The 16,223-nt window shown below is 35.7% G+C and overlaps 1 protein-coding gene across 2 annotated transcripts in view; it reads right to left on the bottom strand.

The window, feature by feature from the left end:
• Positions 1-14,252, bottom strand: part of LOC110459769 (E3 ubiquitin-protein ligase NRDP1-like) — a 20,203-nt gene extending 5,951 nt beyond the window's left edge. Inside the window, exons 1-6 of one of the 2 annotated variants that reach the window (XM_021512189.1) lie at positions 14,162-14,252; positions 9,945-10,042; positions 6,156-6,455; positions 5,104-5,235; positions 3,008-3,087; positions 1,846-2,087 (exon numbers count right to left, since the gene is read on the bottom strand). In XM_021512189.1, coding sequence (XP_021367864.1) covers positions 1,846-2,087; positions 3,008-3,087; positions 5,104-5,235; positions 6,156-6,455; positions 9,945-10,034 — 844 coding nt within the window. In that variant the 5' untranslated portion in view covers positions 10,035-10,042; positions 14,162-14,252. The remainder of the gene's footprint in view (positions 1-1,845; positions 2,088-3,007; positions 3,088-5,103; positions 5,236-6,155; positions 6,456-9,944; positions 10,043-14,161) is intronic. The other variant, XM_021512190.1, reaches the window with a different exon arrangement.
• Between the last annotated feature and the right edge of the window lie 1,971 nt (positions 14,253-16,223).

Genomic DNA, 16,223 nt, shown 5'->3' with positions numbered 1-16,223 from the left:
TTTTGTTGACCTTTGTCCATGGAAGGTCCCTGCAAAATTTCATTGAAATTGGTTCAGGGGTTTTGGAGAAGAAGTCGAAAATGTAAATTGTTTACGGACGCACGACGGACGACGACGGACAAAAGGCGATCGCAATAGGTCACTTGAGACTTTGTCTCAGGTGACCTAAAAATTTGAAAAAGATCCCTCTGGTACTTCTGGAGAAATAGCGTTAACAAACCTACTCAATCAAACTCCAAGATGGCTGCCTTTCGGCTATGTTGTTTACCCGATCAGTCTCAAAAGTTGCCCTGCACAGCTAAGGACCAGGGGGAACCTACATATCAAATTTGAGAAAGATCCCTCTGGTACTTCTGTAGAAATAGCGTTAACAAACCTACTCAATCAAACTCCAAGTTGGCTGCCTTTCGGCTATGTTGTTTACCCGATCTGTCTCAAAAGTTGCCCTGCACAGCTATGTATTAAGGGGAACGTACATATAAAATTTGAGAAAGATCCATCTGGTACTTCTTGAGAAATAGCGATAACAAACTTTCACTATCAAAATCCAAGATGGCTGCCTGTTGCCATGTTGTTTATCCGATCAGACTCAAAAGTTGCCCTGCACAGCTATGGACTAAGGGGAACGTACATATAAAATTTGAGAAAGATCCCTCTGGTACTTCTTGAGAAATACCGATAACAAGAATTGTTTAAGGACGGATGATGGACGACGGACCACGGACGCAGGGTGATTTGAATAGCCCACCATCAGATGATGGTGTGCTAAAAAGAGAAAAAGGAACTTTCAAATAAGTTGACTGGAAGCAAGGTGGCAAATGGAGAGAGGGCCATTATATTGTGGTTCTATTGTGAACTAATCTGTACTCTCTGCACTAATGTAAATCAATGTCGGACACTGCAGAAAACAGGGAAATAATCGAGCTACAAGTCAAATGCACCTCGAAGAAAGATTTTGTTCTACAAAGATTCAGTCAGAAACTTAAGACTCTCTGTCATTATTAAAATGTAGAAATCAACCTTGAATTGAAAGGAAACAGGCCAAAGGAATTGAGGGGATGTTTTTGATTTTGATTTAGACAAGCCATTTGGATTGATACAATAATGTATGTCATGCCTGTGCCCTGCTTTGACCATCAATGCACATGTCAAGTTTGGTTGGTCTAGCACTTACAGTTTCAGAGAAACTAACTGAAACGCAAAAAACTTTATGTTGACGGGGATGCTGACAGAGTCAATGGACCATGAAAGGTAGGCCGCATCCAGCATTTGATGCATCGGTTGAGATGTACTACCTAGGATGCAACTATGGTCTAGCAGTTATACTTTCAGTGAAACCAAGTTAAACGCAACAACTTAATGTTGACACCGCCGCCAGAAAAGCAACACCTTCGTCTCGCTTACAAAAACCAAAGTATGCTCAGTGCAATTCACTGACATCACATAGATATTTTCGGTTGGTGTTTTAACAAAGGGAGTTTTTCCTTCAAAGGGAGACAACTACTGGCTTTATTACATAGCTGTATTTACTACAGGTCAAATACATTTACTTTTATAGTTCTTAGGATCCCACTGCAACACTGGTGCTTATCAAACCTCCAACAGTATTGTACAAATACTATAATTTCTATAAATGATGCAGAAATAATTGTTTTGCCTCGTCCTAGTCTGGCACTACCACAGTGTCTTATTAAGCAGATAACAGATTGTTTTCATGGATACTGGAGTAATCACACCAAATCGTCTCAAAAACCAATAGGAGGACAAGATTGTAGACAATTATGTGATCTTGCCAATTATTTTTCTTCACATTAATTTTATTGCTATAGTTCACACAATCTTTACCTGGAATTCTCTTTGTGACATAATTTTCATACTGTCTCCTATTCAGCTGTCGTGTTTCTAATGTACTCAGTCCACTGGGCCACCGACGTTCGTGGGCATTTTCCATCAGCTCGTTTACGATGTGTGAGGGGCATCCACTGTCAATCAGGGCACGCTTGATGACAGCTTGGAGTACTGCGTCAGGAGTTGATATCATGCCACCCCAACGAGTCACCCTGGCCGCCTGCAAACTAGCGGCCCACCTGCAAGGTGAGTGATCGATTAATCTTTGTCACATATATAGGATCTTACATGAGTTTCCATTTCATATGAGATTTATGAAACGAGTCTAAGAATTTTTCAATGTAGCGAGCCTCTGACGAGCTAATATGAAAAATTTGGGAAGAGTTTCATAAATTTCATATATGAAATGGAAACGGGTTTAGGATCCTTTTTATCACATAATCAAGCTTTGTGGCGTTTATTCGTGTAAAACAACAATTTTTATGCAACCTTGAAATGTAAAAAGCTGCCATTTTGACTCCAGTGCGTAAGTCTGTGACGTCATGCACTTGTCCTAGGCTTGACGTCACAATTGAAACTTTCAACCAATCTCAGGGCTGATAGGTCATATTACATGGGTATATCCACTGGATAACACAGTACACTATGTGATAAATATATCTATTCATACCAGTAAATGCTTGCTACTCTAGTTAATTTGATTCACATAACCACACAGGGAGTTCTTATGATATGACAGGTTGAATATTTTCAGCCATACAATTTATTTTATTTATACTTGCACATGAACACAGATATAATATTTAATGAAACCAACAAAAATAATAAAAATCAAGACCTAAGTCATTTCAGGTTTATATTTTCATTTGTAGTAGTCCCCTTCTTAATAAATCAATCTGAGATGATATTATGATACATTTTTGTTCCAAATTCTATGCTTCATGTTTTTACAGACCATTTTTTATGCAGCAACAGTGAACTTAAAGTATGTATTGGTAGGGAGAAGACACTTGTAATAAATATTAAACTAAAAAATGTCTGCAAGACATAAATGCCCCCCCCCCCCCCCCCCCCCCCCCCCCCCCCCCCNGTGCATCAATAATGAAACTAACGCTGGCGAGTATTTCTTAAGTCTAGTCTCTGAATCGGAATTACCTACCGAACAACATCTGCATTCTCCATTTCTGACTGAATTTCCCTCATCCTCGGGTTAGACACTCTCATGGACCGCATGTATTCCTGTCAAAAACAAAGGACAAAAGCTTGCAACACATTTTTTTAAATTCAAACACTAAGGAAATGAAAACAATATGTAGTAAACGCCTATCCATGATTTGACTTTCACAGTTTTATAAATTTCTTTTTCACAATATGCATAAAACAAATATTTTTTATTCATGGAACAAGGCCTAAAGGCAATACTTTCGCCCTCACTTCACAGGTACATTCTCTTAACCCTTTCACCCCTATGTAACTTAAGTAGACTCTACCATGCATTGATCTGGATGAGTCAATTTTGGTCTACAGTGGTGAAAGGGTTAAGCTTCTTTGCCAAGAAAACTAAATCTGTCTTCACTTACCTAGGGAAATATAGCTTACACAAGCTTTTTTTGCCTAAAACATCACTAATTCACATAGATCACATCATCAACCATTGATGATGACAAACCATTGATGATGACAAACCATTGATAATGACAAACCATTGATGAAGGTATGGTACATTGTATTTATTGCATTTGAAGTATTTGTTTACAATAGAAAGTTTCGGGAAAGGTACAAACCATTCTTGTGTGATAAAAACTTCATGCTATACCTCGAAAATCTTTTTGTGAGATTTCTCTATCTACATCTACGTCACATAGGAGTGATTGATTGTATAAGCTAGGCTATCATTGTGATAAACGAGTTATTTCCCTTCTCTATCTACATCCCATTGGTGTGATTGATTATATAAGCTTGGCTATCATTGAGATAAACGAGTTATCTCCCTTCTCTATCTACGTAACATAGGAGTGATTTATTGTATAAGCTAGGCTATCATTGTGATAAACGAGGTATCTCCCTTCTCTATCTACATCCCATCGGAGTGATTGATTATATAAGCTTGGCTATCATTGTGATAAACGAGTTATCTCCCTTCTCTATCTACATCACATAGGAGTGATTTATTATATAAGCTAGGCTATCATTCTGATAAACGAGTTATCTCCCTTCTCTATCTACATCCCGTTGGAGTGATTGATTATATAAGCTTGGCTATCATTGTGATAAACGAGTTATCTCCCTTCTCTATCTACATCCCATTGGAGTGATTGATTATATAAGCTTTGCTATCATTGTGATAAACGAGTTATCTCCCTTCACTATCTACGTCACATAGGAGTGATTGATTGTAAAAGCTAGGCTATCATTGTGATAAACGAGTTATCTCCCTTCTCTATCTAGGTCGCATAGGAGTGATTGATTATATAAGCTAGGCTATCATTGTGATAAACGAGTTATCTCCCTTCACTATCTACGTCACATAGGAGGGATTGATTGTATAAGCTAGGCTATCATTCTGATAAGCGAGTTATCTCCCTTCTCTATCTACGTCACATAGGAGTGATTTATTGTATAAGCTAGGCTATCATTGTGATAAACGAGTTATCTCCCTTCTCTATCTACATCCCATTGGAGTGATTGATTGTATAAGCTAGGCTATCATTCTGATAAGCGAGTTATCTCCCTTCTCTATCTACGTCACATAGGAGGGATTGATTCTATAAGCTAGGCTATCATTCTGATAAACGAGTTATCTCCCTTCTCTATCTACATCCCATAGGAGTGATTGATTGTATAAGCTAGGCTGTCATTGTGATAAACGAGTTATCTCCCTTCTCTATCTACGTCACATAGGAGTGAGTGATTGTATAAGCTAGGCTATCATTCTGATAAAAGAGTTATCTCACTTCTCTATCTACGTCACATAGGAGTGATTGATTGTATAAGCTAGGCTATCATTCTGATAAAAGAGTTATCTCACTTCTCTATCTACGTCACATAGGAGTGATTGATTGTATAAGCTAGGCTATCATTCTGATAAACGAGGTATCTCCCTTCTCTATCTACGTCACATAGGAGTGATGGATTGTATAAGCTAGGCTATCATTCTGATAAACGAGTTATCTCCCTTCTCTATCTACGTCGCATATGAGTGATTGATTCTATGAGCTAGGCTACCATTCTGATAAACTAGTTATCTCCCTTTACCTTGAGCAGCTGTAGTTCCCGTTTTTGTTCACAGATCTGTAGTTTGTGATCGGAGATTTCTGTCTGCATCTCCCCAATCCTGTCTAGCTGTTGCTGTACAAGGTTCCGTAACTCTCGCACACAATTGTGATCCTAAGGATGACAAGAACATATTTTAAAATCTGAGTTATCATAAACATTTAACCTTACAAGTCCTATCATATATTCAACAAATTAATTTGAAAAATACAGATCTTACCATAATCCCTGAATGTCAGCAGACAAACATTGAAATAATTATTTCAATATTATAGTGTTTTTTATAAATCTTTGACAAAATAATTTCTTGAGATTACCCACATGTAAGTTTTCTGTTATATGGAGGATGGAGAAGGGAGACACATTTTACGATCCACTAGATTGTCATATACAATTCATTTTCCTTAACAGTGATAAATCTACATACGAGTCCCAAGTCCTATACTCAATAGAATTTTGATGGGACTCATAGAATTTCTGGAAATACATAAATTCAATATTGTGCAGCCCATTGTTTTAAGTAATACAGTTGAAAAGGATCCATGAAAATAAATTCTAGATTGATCACTACCTAACATCTGACCTCACAACCAGCATATCATTATCCTAAGTGCCCTGCTCTGCATCCAATACACTCATAAAGAGATTGAACAACTTTTTTACAAAGTTTTTCAAATATAAATTCAAAATTTAGTGACATATATTCCACGAAGCCTTCACCAAATTATGGACATGTATATGTGACATAATTCTTTTCAGTGCAAAGGATATTTCTGACACAGCCTAATGTCTCCTGAATGTTTGCTTTTTATGACAGTTTCACGTTATGCAATGTGGGAGGAGAAGCATCAAAATGACACTGATCCCACTGTATTTATATGGGACAATGAAACTTATTTCTATTGTTAACATTTATAAAGTGGGTTTCAGCACAAATGTAAATATACTTGGAATAAATATGCATGTAAGTACTGAATCTCTCGTTACAGTATTTATTTTTCAAAACAATGTTAACACCTTGTAGACACACTTACTTTGAGTTCATCTTTTGGTACCACCAGACCACAACCGAGCTCACAGTGAACAGGTTTCTTAGGGTTATGCTCACATTCCTGAAGATGTGACGACAGCATATCCAGTTTGACTAGAGCTGTACAGCCGTAGGACGAATTGTTACAGTTGATTTGTAAACGAGACAGAAGATTGCGGAGAATTCGTGGAACTGGCTTGAGCTGATTGGACGTTATAGGGTTACGGTCGACCGGACATGTGGGTTGATGAGTCAACCATTCGCGTATACAAGCGCCACAAAAGGCATGTTCACATTGCGGTGCCTGAAAGTAAATGACTCAACATCAGAAACATAATTTATAAAACATTTCATAAACTTAAATATAATATGCAAGAATTAATTCAAAACAGTTACTTGTCATCAATTTGAAAGTTGAACTGTCTAGCGAAACATGGTAATTTTGTATGTGACACAGATCTAGGTATTAGTCTGAGACAATATTTGTGATGCCATACAACAAAAGTAAATGGTAAATTCTAGTATACAGGCAATAACTAGATTTGTTCATACATTTCATCTTTAAAAGATAATTAGTTAAAGATAAAAAGTTATAACTTTTTAAACATTTATCACATTCTCCGAATTCATTTCTTGATATTATTAACAAAATATCATCTGAAAACTAAAACATTTGTCGAACAAGAAAGACGTTAATTGTATTAGTATAAGTTATACAGTGTTACATGTATGCAAAGCATTATTTTCAAATTGGCAATGTATTGTATCAATGATTTTATTTTTTTAGGAAACACAATACACTGCAATTTGCAATACCATTTTACATGAAATAAATCACCATGGCCCTAAATGACCACAGCTGTCGATGGGCCGTTAAACATAAACAAACAAACATGAAAGTACAAAGTCCTATCAGTTGGTATGGTTTCGTTAAAGGTATATATCTGTGGTATGACCAATACTTCTGGGTTTTTTTCAAAGTCATTGCTATCATGTTTTCAGGAGACACGGTAGTCCAGTGGTAGAACGTCGGGGTCGTCCCGAAGGGTTGCGGGTTCGAGTCATATCACAGTGCTGTGTTGTATCTTTGAACAACATACTTTACTCTTCTTGTTCCAGTCTACACAGCTGTAAATGAGTAAGTGGTTGGGCAGTGCTAGAATTGTAGATGCTAGCTGTGAGTGATGTAATTACATAATGGCAGCACCGGCTGTATGCTCCCCAGGGAGTTGAGAAAGATATTGGCTGGTTGCAAAGGCCCTATACCCACAGATAATAATTTGTGAACCGCTTTGAGACAACCTATGAACTAGTTTGTGATAAAGGGGTCTATAAAAACCTCCAATTATTATTATTAAAGATAAGTGGTGTTGCAATTTACTTCATACAGGTGTCAACCTCTGAATCTTCCACAGAGACAGAGATTTCATTAATCTGAGCAGATCTGCAATCTCTAGAGAAGCAGATTCGCACCATGAATTAATAAAGGCAATTAAGATGGGATACTGATTTCAGTATCACAGCGTAATGACATTTCCACATTTCAAGCTAAGAATTTGCATACAACAAGTCAGCAGAGAAATTAAAATCATCATCTTCAAATTAATGCTGATTTCTTAAAAACCAACAATACTCATTATATATAAATTACGTTGCAGTTTATGGCTTGTAAAGCTGGCCTACCATGAAAAGCTCTGCTGAGGTTAGGTGTTATTCTCTACATGTGAATCAAATCAAAATTTGTTTTCTTAAAAAATATTTACCCCAATATGTTTTTATTAAAGAGATGTTAGCTTTAGTTATGTCTTTCTGACACACATTCAATTGATGTTATTGGCAATTTACATCACTAAAATTATGAGTGAATTATCATTTTTTATCTTCTGGAAATTCTGAAGTATCGATTTACTATAAAATCACAGCTAGGTGATCATGATCATGAGGAAGGGTTGACACCAAGTTATTTCTACCCCAGATTTTTTAGCTAATAATTATGCTGCCACTTTCAGATTAGTAGACTGACTTTCAGTCACTAAGTCTTTTGAAGAGTTTTCGAGCTGCATTAATGTACTACTTGCTTTGAGTTTATTTTTTCTAGATAATTCAATATTCTAGAGACGGTGACCAGTCTATCAGATTAGTTGAACATTGGCGGCAGTTGAGCACAGCAGATTTTTCATTTCAGGCTTTCTCCAGTGCATAATGGTGTACTTTCAGCACAACTCCGGAAGTAAATTTAAGCAAGGCTATTTATCCCATTGATGCTGCTACTCATTTATCAATTATTATAACTTACATGAACTATAAAACAGTTACTGATACAAATGTATTTGCTGGTCCATATACCTGAAATATCAAGAGCTCTTTTTAAGTTTTAGATTTAAAAGTGTCTAACATTCAATATAAAGAATGAGATCGCAGCATATTCCATTTATCAGAATGTTCCAGTTATGCTGATACGAACCAGACAATCCACTAAATGGAATGTGGTCTTTCACCGGTTGGTCGGGAATGTAAAATTTGAGGGTACCAAGCTTGATCCAATATGGCGGCCAGTGAAAATTTTCATTTTATATGTTTTAACACATTGTCACTTGGTCTACCGGTAATATAACAACTATAACTATACAATCAGTCCAAAATATACAGTGTGTGAATGCTTGTAAATTAAGGCAGTAATCCACAGATGTCATATTATCACTTTTTTCTTCCTACGCCCAAGCAGTTCTGGTTTATTCCAAAAACATTGTTCATTTCTTATATTAGATTGTTAGATTTGTAGGAGCAGGTAGGAATTTGGAATTTGTTGTTCCTTTTAACAGTCCTGTTCAAAGTTTGTGCAACTTGAACATTCTGCTAAATGGAATGCCCCATCAGTTTACTTAACATCTTCCAGGACTCCAGATAATACAAATCTACATCTGGTACCCTTTTGAACAACTAGGTAATTATAAACTGTCACAATCTGAGTAAACTTTCTTGTTAAAGGGTATAACAAATATGATACAGCATTTGTATCAATAACTGAATATTCTACATGCATATTAAGCAACTTTCTGCATTGGTATATCATGTGGTACAATTTGTATAAAATTAGTTCTATGGAATTTGCATCATTATGATAACAAATTAATGATTCGTATCATTATTAAAATGGACTCCCTCAATAAATAATCATGATTCGCATCATTATTAAAATTTGAGGGTACCAAGCTTGATCCAATATGGCGGCCAGTGAATTTTAATAATGATGCGAATCATGATTATTTACTAAGGGAGTCAATCACTTTCTTGTCCTCAATCTCCAACTACTCAACAACATAATATTTAGTAAGTGTATTGTTCAAACTTTATCATTTTGATAAGAAGCAAACATTCTGTCTATTCCACTGGATTTTTAGCTATAGGATGTCCATGACTGGGCAAGATAATTAAACAGGGTTCACACTTGTTCTATGCACCCCTGGAGTATATGTCATATCAAAATTGAAGGCTCTATATGCCTTAATTGTGTCATGGATTATACAAGTAGACTAATTTGATCCTTTGATGTATGAACCTCAACAAAATATCTTGGCAGTCTAACGGTAAAATTCAACGGTTTTAAAGTTGGGTGTTGCTCCTCTGTAATCTACAACAGGACAGATCAGTCTAGTAACTGGTTAGTATTTGTTACCTTAAACCTATCAGGCTTGTGAGTTTTATTTTGTAATTATATATTCCAGGGGTGTAGAGAATGTAAGTGAGCGAAGCCCCAGAAGTTCGAGGACACCTTTCTACAGTCATGACTCACCTGCAAAGGTTCCTCCAGGACACCACTACAAATTGGACAGATCAACTCCTCATCAGGTTCAGTCTGGAACCTGTTGACCTCGTAGCCCATGTCTCCTCCTGTAAAAGAAACACTAACAGTTTATATCCTCAAATATGAGAATAGCGAGGACTGCACTAAAGCCTAAAGGACGTCGTTCCGTGGACCGTAGTGGTTGTGACAGCCTGTCCGTATTTGAGCAGCTGTCCGACCTCAAAACGTGACATGGATGGGCAGGACTTTTGAATCTCCGAGGGGCCTGGTAAGCGGCAACTTACCCCCTCACGTCAACCGAATATCGACTTCGTCAGTCGAGTGAGTGTAGAAGATAAACACCTCAACCAACCATTTATATCCTCTGAGAAAAAAACACCTGTTCATGATCAATCAACCAAAACAAAGTAAAATTCAAACACCCCAAAGATTGATTGTATATGGCTAGAATACCTATTGGTTGATTGCAGTAAAGTACCAAACATTAGCTGTACCTAGCATGATCTGTAGAAATTAAAAGTGTGTGTAAGATTGAAATATCTTCAGGAGTTTAAATTTGCACTGTTCAAATTCTTTTGTTAAGATCATATACATTGTTATATATTAATTAGCACTATAGCCCTTTATGAACTAGTACTGCATACAGAAATATTATTTGTGATGTAATATTGCATCTTTAATGCTGAAGCAATCACAGTAGATATATAGTTATATACATAATATGATACTGCATGAAACTGGGGATGTCCTTAAATGACCATATAGCTGTACATGTTAATCAGGTCCAGCACACTCTGCCGGTTGAGCTATATACATTTGTAGCTATAGAGACCTATATAGCTTTATTCACCTATAAATTATAGCTGTATTCAGCTATAATTTCTCAGATTTAAATTTTGATTAAATCAAAGCAAAGTCGCATAAAACAACAAGGTTTATGGTAACGTTGTCTACAAAAAGTATACATTTAGATGTTTATTTTCATTTTTCAAAAATGTAAAATTTCCGATTTTTTTACATCATTAATTTTTAAAAACAACACTTATATTTGATGTCTTTTGTTATCAACCTAATGATAAAATCTTCTTTTAAAAGTGACTTGTTTCGTTTTCCTTCAAAAACAAAATCACATGAAAATAGCTGAAAAGACATATTTCAGATAGGCCAATAGAGCTATTATAGGTCTGTACAGCTATATAGCTCAATCGGCAGAGTGTACTGGACCTGACAATATGACGCAAAACAAAAACAAACCAAGCATGATATAAAGTAAATAATCTAACTAAACTGTTCCATATGGGATATAATGTTTTTCATATGGGGTTTGCATGATTACATGATCATAAAGTAGTTCAGTTTAGAATATATAGGTACAAGTTTTTGTTTATTGGAGAAAAACACATATTGGCAAGTTAGTTGTCATTGTGTAGAGGAACTGGAGCGTTTGTCCAGAGCTCGCAGTGTCTCGGGTTCGAAACCCTGGTCTGGTCATTGCATTTCTCTTTCTCGATGCTGATACAATTGTTTCATAGCAGACATAGATTAGATGATCTTCATATTATTTTGATCATGATTCGTCTGAGAAATAGTTGCAGGGTCTGAGACCCTGCAACTATTTCTCAGACGAATCATGATCAAACATTTAACATATGTAAAGAGACTCTCTTTACATATGTTATATGTCAGATGAACACACATGTCAATCCTTTTTTCCCACCGTATATTTTCTTACAGAATGTCTGTAAATCAACAGAGCTGTCATATTGTCTTCAAAACATTATTGTATATAAAGGAATGCTGGTCGTTTCGGGACTTAATCAAGTCGTTTAAGGACATATATAATTTAAACTTATCAATAACATTTCGCTCCCGTTTCATAAAAAGTCACGTAAATACACAAGAATGGTTTTAGTCTATGACCTGTATCACGAGCTACCTGTGCTTGGGATCATTATAGTGTTAACAGATTGATAGCGCTTGAAGGGACACCTACCAACATTTACCCGATTGACAGTGTGTTGTTACCCGATGAAACTAATCTCATTATTACATACAGATCTAAAGGAACTTAAGATATTCAACATCAATTCTTTCATTACTGATAGGTTAATTCCTTGTTTGATATTGTAATAATATTTTTTCAATTTACTTTATTCTCCGTTATTGTCATATTTCATGAAAGTAAAAACGTGAAACACGTAGAATATATTTTAGACATGTGAATCAATTCATCAAATCCAGCAATATAGTTTGAACGATGTTTTTATGTTGTGTATTTGTTTCTATGTGAATATTATATATATATGTATTCATGTGTTATTAAAATCATGTAAAGTTAAATGTATGAAGGGAGAAGGCTATGATAAGTTGAAATAGTTTTTATCCAATCGATTGTTTAAATTTAGTTGACATTAAAATATGTTTAAAGAAAAAAAAATGGTATCTACGGAAGATAAAAAAGAAAAGAAAAATCCCGAAATGACTTTTGACAAGTCCCGAAAGGACCTGAAACAACTTTAGTCCTTGTTACCGAAACGACTTGTTACCTAAACGACCTGACACCATATATAATTAACTCATTTACCCCTGAAATTTCATAATGAACTGTTCCACACCTTTGAATTTGACGAGTTCAATTGTGTCTTCAGGGGTGGATGAGTTAAGTCCTAAAGTGAAATTGTGGTTATTTTGATTATTTCCCTTCGGTCCATTGTACATAATGTATACTATTTATGGATTTTCTGTTCATGTAAGGAAGATGTTTCATTGAAAATTGAGCTCTAATTGGAATGTGATAGCAAAAGTATTTTATGCATGGTTAAAAAAACACACATATACTATATTTCAGTATATATGTGCCAGGGTTTCCTTTAACCACATGTGAAGCTATGGTGAAAGGAAAATGCAATGGAGCCAGATATAGACAGGATCTCTAACCTGCGATCTCCAAAGTCCAGACGCCGCTCGAACAAATTGAACTACCTGGTCACATGCAAGTCATCAGGCCCAGTCCCACTACACAAATCCCTGTTGTTTCTATATCTTTGCCACTGAAGTCTAGATGGATGAGCACTAGATAAGCAGGTCGGGGAAAACCACTAACTTGCGTATAATACGCAAACTTGCCTATTATATACGCCAATAGGGGGATGGATTTGTTACTAAAAATAGCCAAAATCACTTTAATCTTAAATTTTTCACATTGTTTGTCCAAGTCGCATTTATTCAGTCATGAAACATAATACAAATGCAAAAATAAACTTTATTTGCATGTGGGAAAGTACCAAAAACAGATGCAATACTTCCGGTAAAGTTACATCAAGTTTTTAAGTAGCCAACGCTTTCAGTAAACATCTTTAAGCAAAATATTATTTACCTTGTCGTAAATTAATGCGATTTTTAATAAGATCTTGCAAAGGTTATACTGTTAAAGCGATTTGGGTTATTTTTAGTAACAAATCCATACTCCGACTGGCGTATAATAGGCGAGTTTGCGTATATACGCAAGTTGGTGGTTTTCCCCAACCTGATTATTGGCCACTTGCAGTAGTCTGGCCCAGTTCCACTTCAGGGTCTCATTTCATTGACATTATTTACTTCAAAATTGACCTTCCAATGTATCTAAACTTATTTTCCAATCTATGTCAGAATAACCCTGTCACCTGTGTGTTATGAAATTATAATATTACATTGAACATGTGCTTTCAAATATTTATTTATAATTCAAAGAAACAAATAAATCTAGGTTAATTAGAGCACCTATTTGATATAAGTGCTGGCCGATAAAATTTTAAGTCAATATAGGCATAATGAGTTAGTTAAGCGATATATCTCAAGCAACAGATTGCATCTAAGACCAGGGTAACCAGGCACTTCTCTTATTAAATTATTTTCTGAGTAACAAAATCTTCATGACAACAAGTTTCTGGTGGTCATTTTTTCACATTATATACTGAACCGAATTTTCTTTATTAAATTTACACAGATAAATCTGAATTTGAAAGTACTTTTTTTTGCACAGAAAAACAAATAAGCTCGAAATCACAAATACTTGTCGCCAAGAAAAAAATGTTATCAGTAGACGAGACAGAAAACACCGACATTTATCATGACAATGTGCACAGTGACAAGGTTGACATATGGAATAAATGTAACACTGGTTCTTTAACTCCATATTATGATTAAAATAAAGATAACATGTTTACCACATAGGTTGTTCACCAGCCAAAACGAATGTATCTTGTCCAAATTTATGTCAGAACATTTTTCTCTGGTTCCTACTTCCGTCTGGATCAGTGCGCAAGTCTCACATGTTTGTAAAGGGAGATAACTCTAAAAAATTGCACTGAAACAGCATTCCATGCATTACTTTACCATAATGTTATTTTCCTTAAGCTGTAATGAAAATATTATGATGGTAAAATAGGTGATGTTAGAATCAGAAAACATTAATTTGCTTCAAAATAGATAAAAATAATTTCAAACCTTAAATTAAAAAAATACATCAGTATTCCATAGCATATTTCTTCAAAGATTAGTCATCTTGACCACGGTTTCCATACATGATTAAAACTCATTTCCACTGAATACATTTATGTATTTTTTCTTTCTTTCTGTTAATGTTCAAACTGTATTCCCAGTATTTATATATTTTAGACATAAAGGAAAGTAATCATTTGTATTGTTCTAAATAAAGAGTTATTCCGAGGCCGAATGTCAAGAAAAATAGTTCGAATGGACAAGAAGATGAGTTCTGAAGTTTTAAGCATTTTAGTATACAGATGCAAACCGGATATATATTATCTGAATGTTTTTTTATAATGCTCATTGGTTTCATTGTCGCTTCACCGGTTCTCGTTTTAAGGCATTTCTTAACAAGTTTTGCATTCGTTGATGAAGCTGAAGACAACTCACTATCCTCGATATCCAGGGTTTACGCCCACTTTCGCTCCCTACACCCCTGGAATCATCCTCGATATCCAGGGGTTACTCTCACTTTCGCTCTCTACACCCCTGGAATATGTCAAAGCAAAAACGAAGGCTCAGTGTGCGCCACGTACTTTGTGGATGAGAAGACTAGTCTGAATCAAAAAAATATCGCGGTTGCGTAACGGTAAAACTTACTGGCTTTGAAAACGGGCGTCGTTCATCCTAGTGATTGGTCAGGATTTTTTACCTGTCATTAATCAAATAGCTAGCCGCGTGCCTTCAACTCCTGGATATCGAGAATAAGCATTCTCGGGAACACCTGATCTGATTGTTCTTCTCTTTCCTTGGCTCATCACGTATAAAGAAATTAGCCTACACGGTCATTAGGACCATTTTTTTGCATTATGTTTTACGGCACATCCACAAGTTAAGTCATTTAGAGTCAAACAACACTAAAACAGATGTTTATAGAAAGGAAAACCTAAAAAAAACTAAAAAGGTTAAATGTTTCAAAACTGCAGAAATACAGATAATAAAAAACACCAGTAGCAAACGAATTGGCTTAAAAACATCGTATCTTTACATACAAATGAATTGGATGTAAATAGTCGATGGCACATACACACTATAAAACTTTTGTTTTCATATTAGTTACACTATAGCACTTTCATGTATTTGTTTAACACCGTCACACTCAATTATGAACTCACTGACAGTAAATGGCGTTACTGTAGGGTTTCGTTATATGTTACCATGCATGTGTGATGAAGTTATGGTCAATATACGTGTAGTCGGGGTAGGACAAGTTCCTTTCAGCGGTTATGTCTACTTGTTGCGCATGTGCTAACATTAGGATGAGTCGAAAATAAGTTAACATTGATTTCTTTGGGCCATTTATGTTGTCTTTTCTCCTATCTTTAATAATTTGTAGTACTGACAACAGGTCAGAGTAAATGATTTCTCTATTCATTTTTGTTGATTTAAATTTTATCTTAAACCAGACTTTCAGTTGAGAATATAGAGGCGAGGTATTATTATTTGGTAAACAACAGGAAGGAAATGTACTTCTAACAGAACACGCTGCTGTTGCTTCTTTTTCCTCGAACATAGAACCGTCGGAATATCATCCTCGGTATCCAGGGGTTACGCTCACTTTCGCTTTCTAAACCCATGTTATATGTCATAGCAAAAACGAAGGCTCAGTGTGCAGTACCTTGTGGACGAGACACGCAGACTAGTCTTATCCTTTGAAATGTACATCAGAAGAATCTCGCGGTCGCGTAACGGTAAAACTTACTGGCTTTGAAGTCGAGCGTCACTCCTCTGTAATCTTCAAAG

The sequence above is a fragment of the Mizuhopecten yessoensis genome, unplaced genomic scaffold, assembly GCF_002113885.1.
Source record: "Mizuhopecten yessoensis strain PY_sf001 unplaced genomic scaffold, ASM211388v2 scaffold10209, whole genome shotgun sequence".
In the NCBI taxonomy this organism is placed as follows: domain Eukaryota; kingdom Metazoa; phylum Mollusca; class Bivalvia; order Pectinida; family Pectinidae; genus Mizuhopecten; species Mizuhopecten yessoensis.
This window is presented reverse-complemented; position numbering and strand designations above follow the sequence as displayed.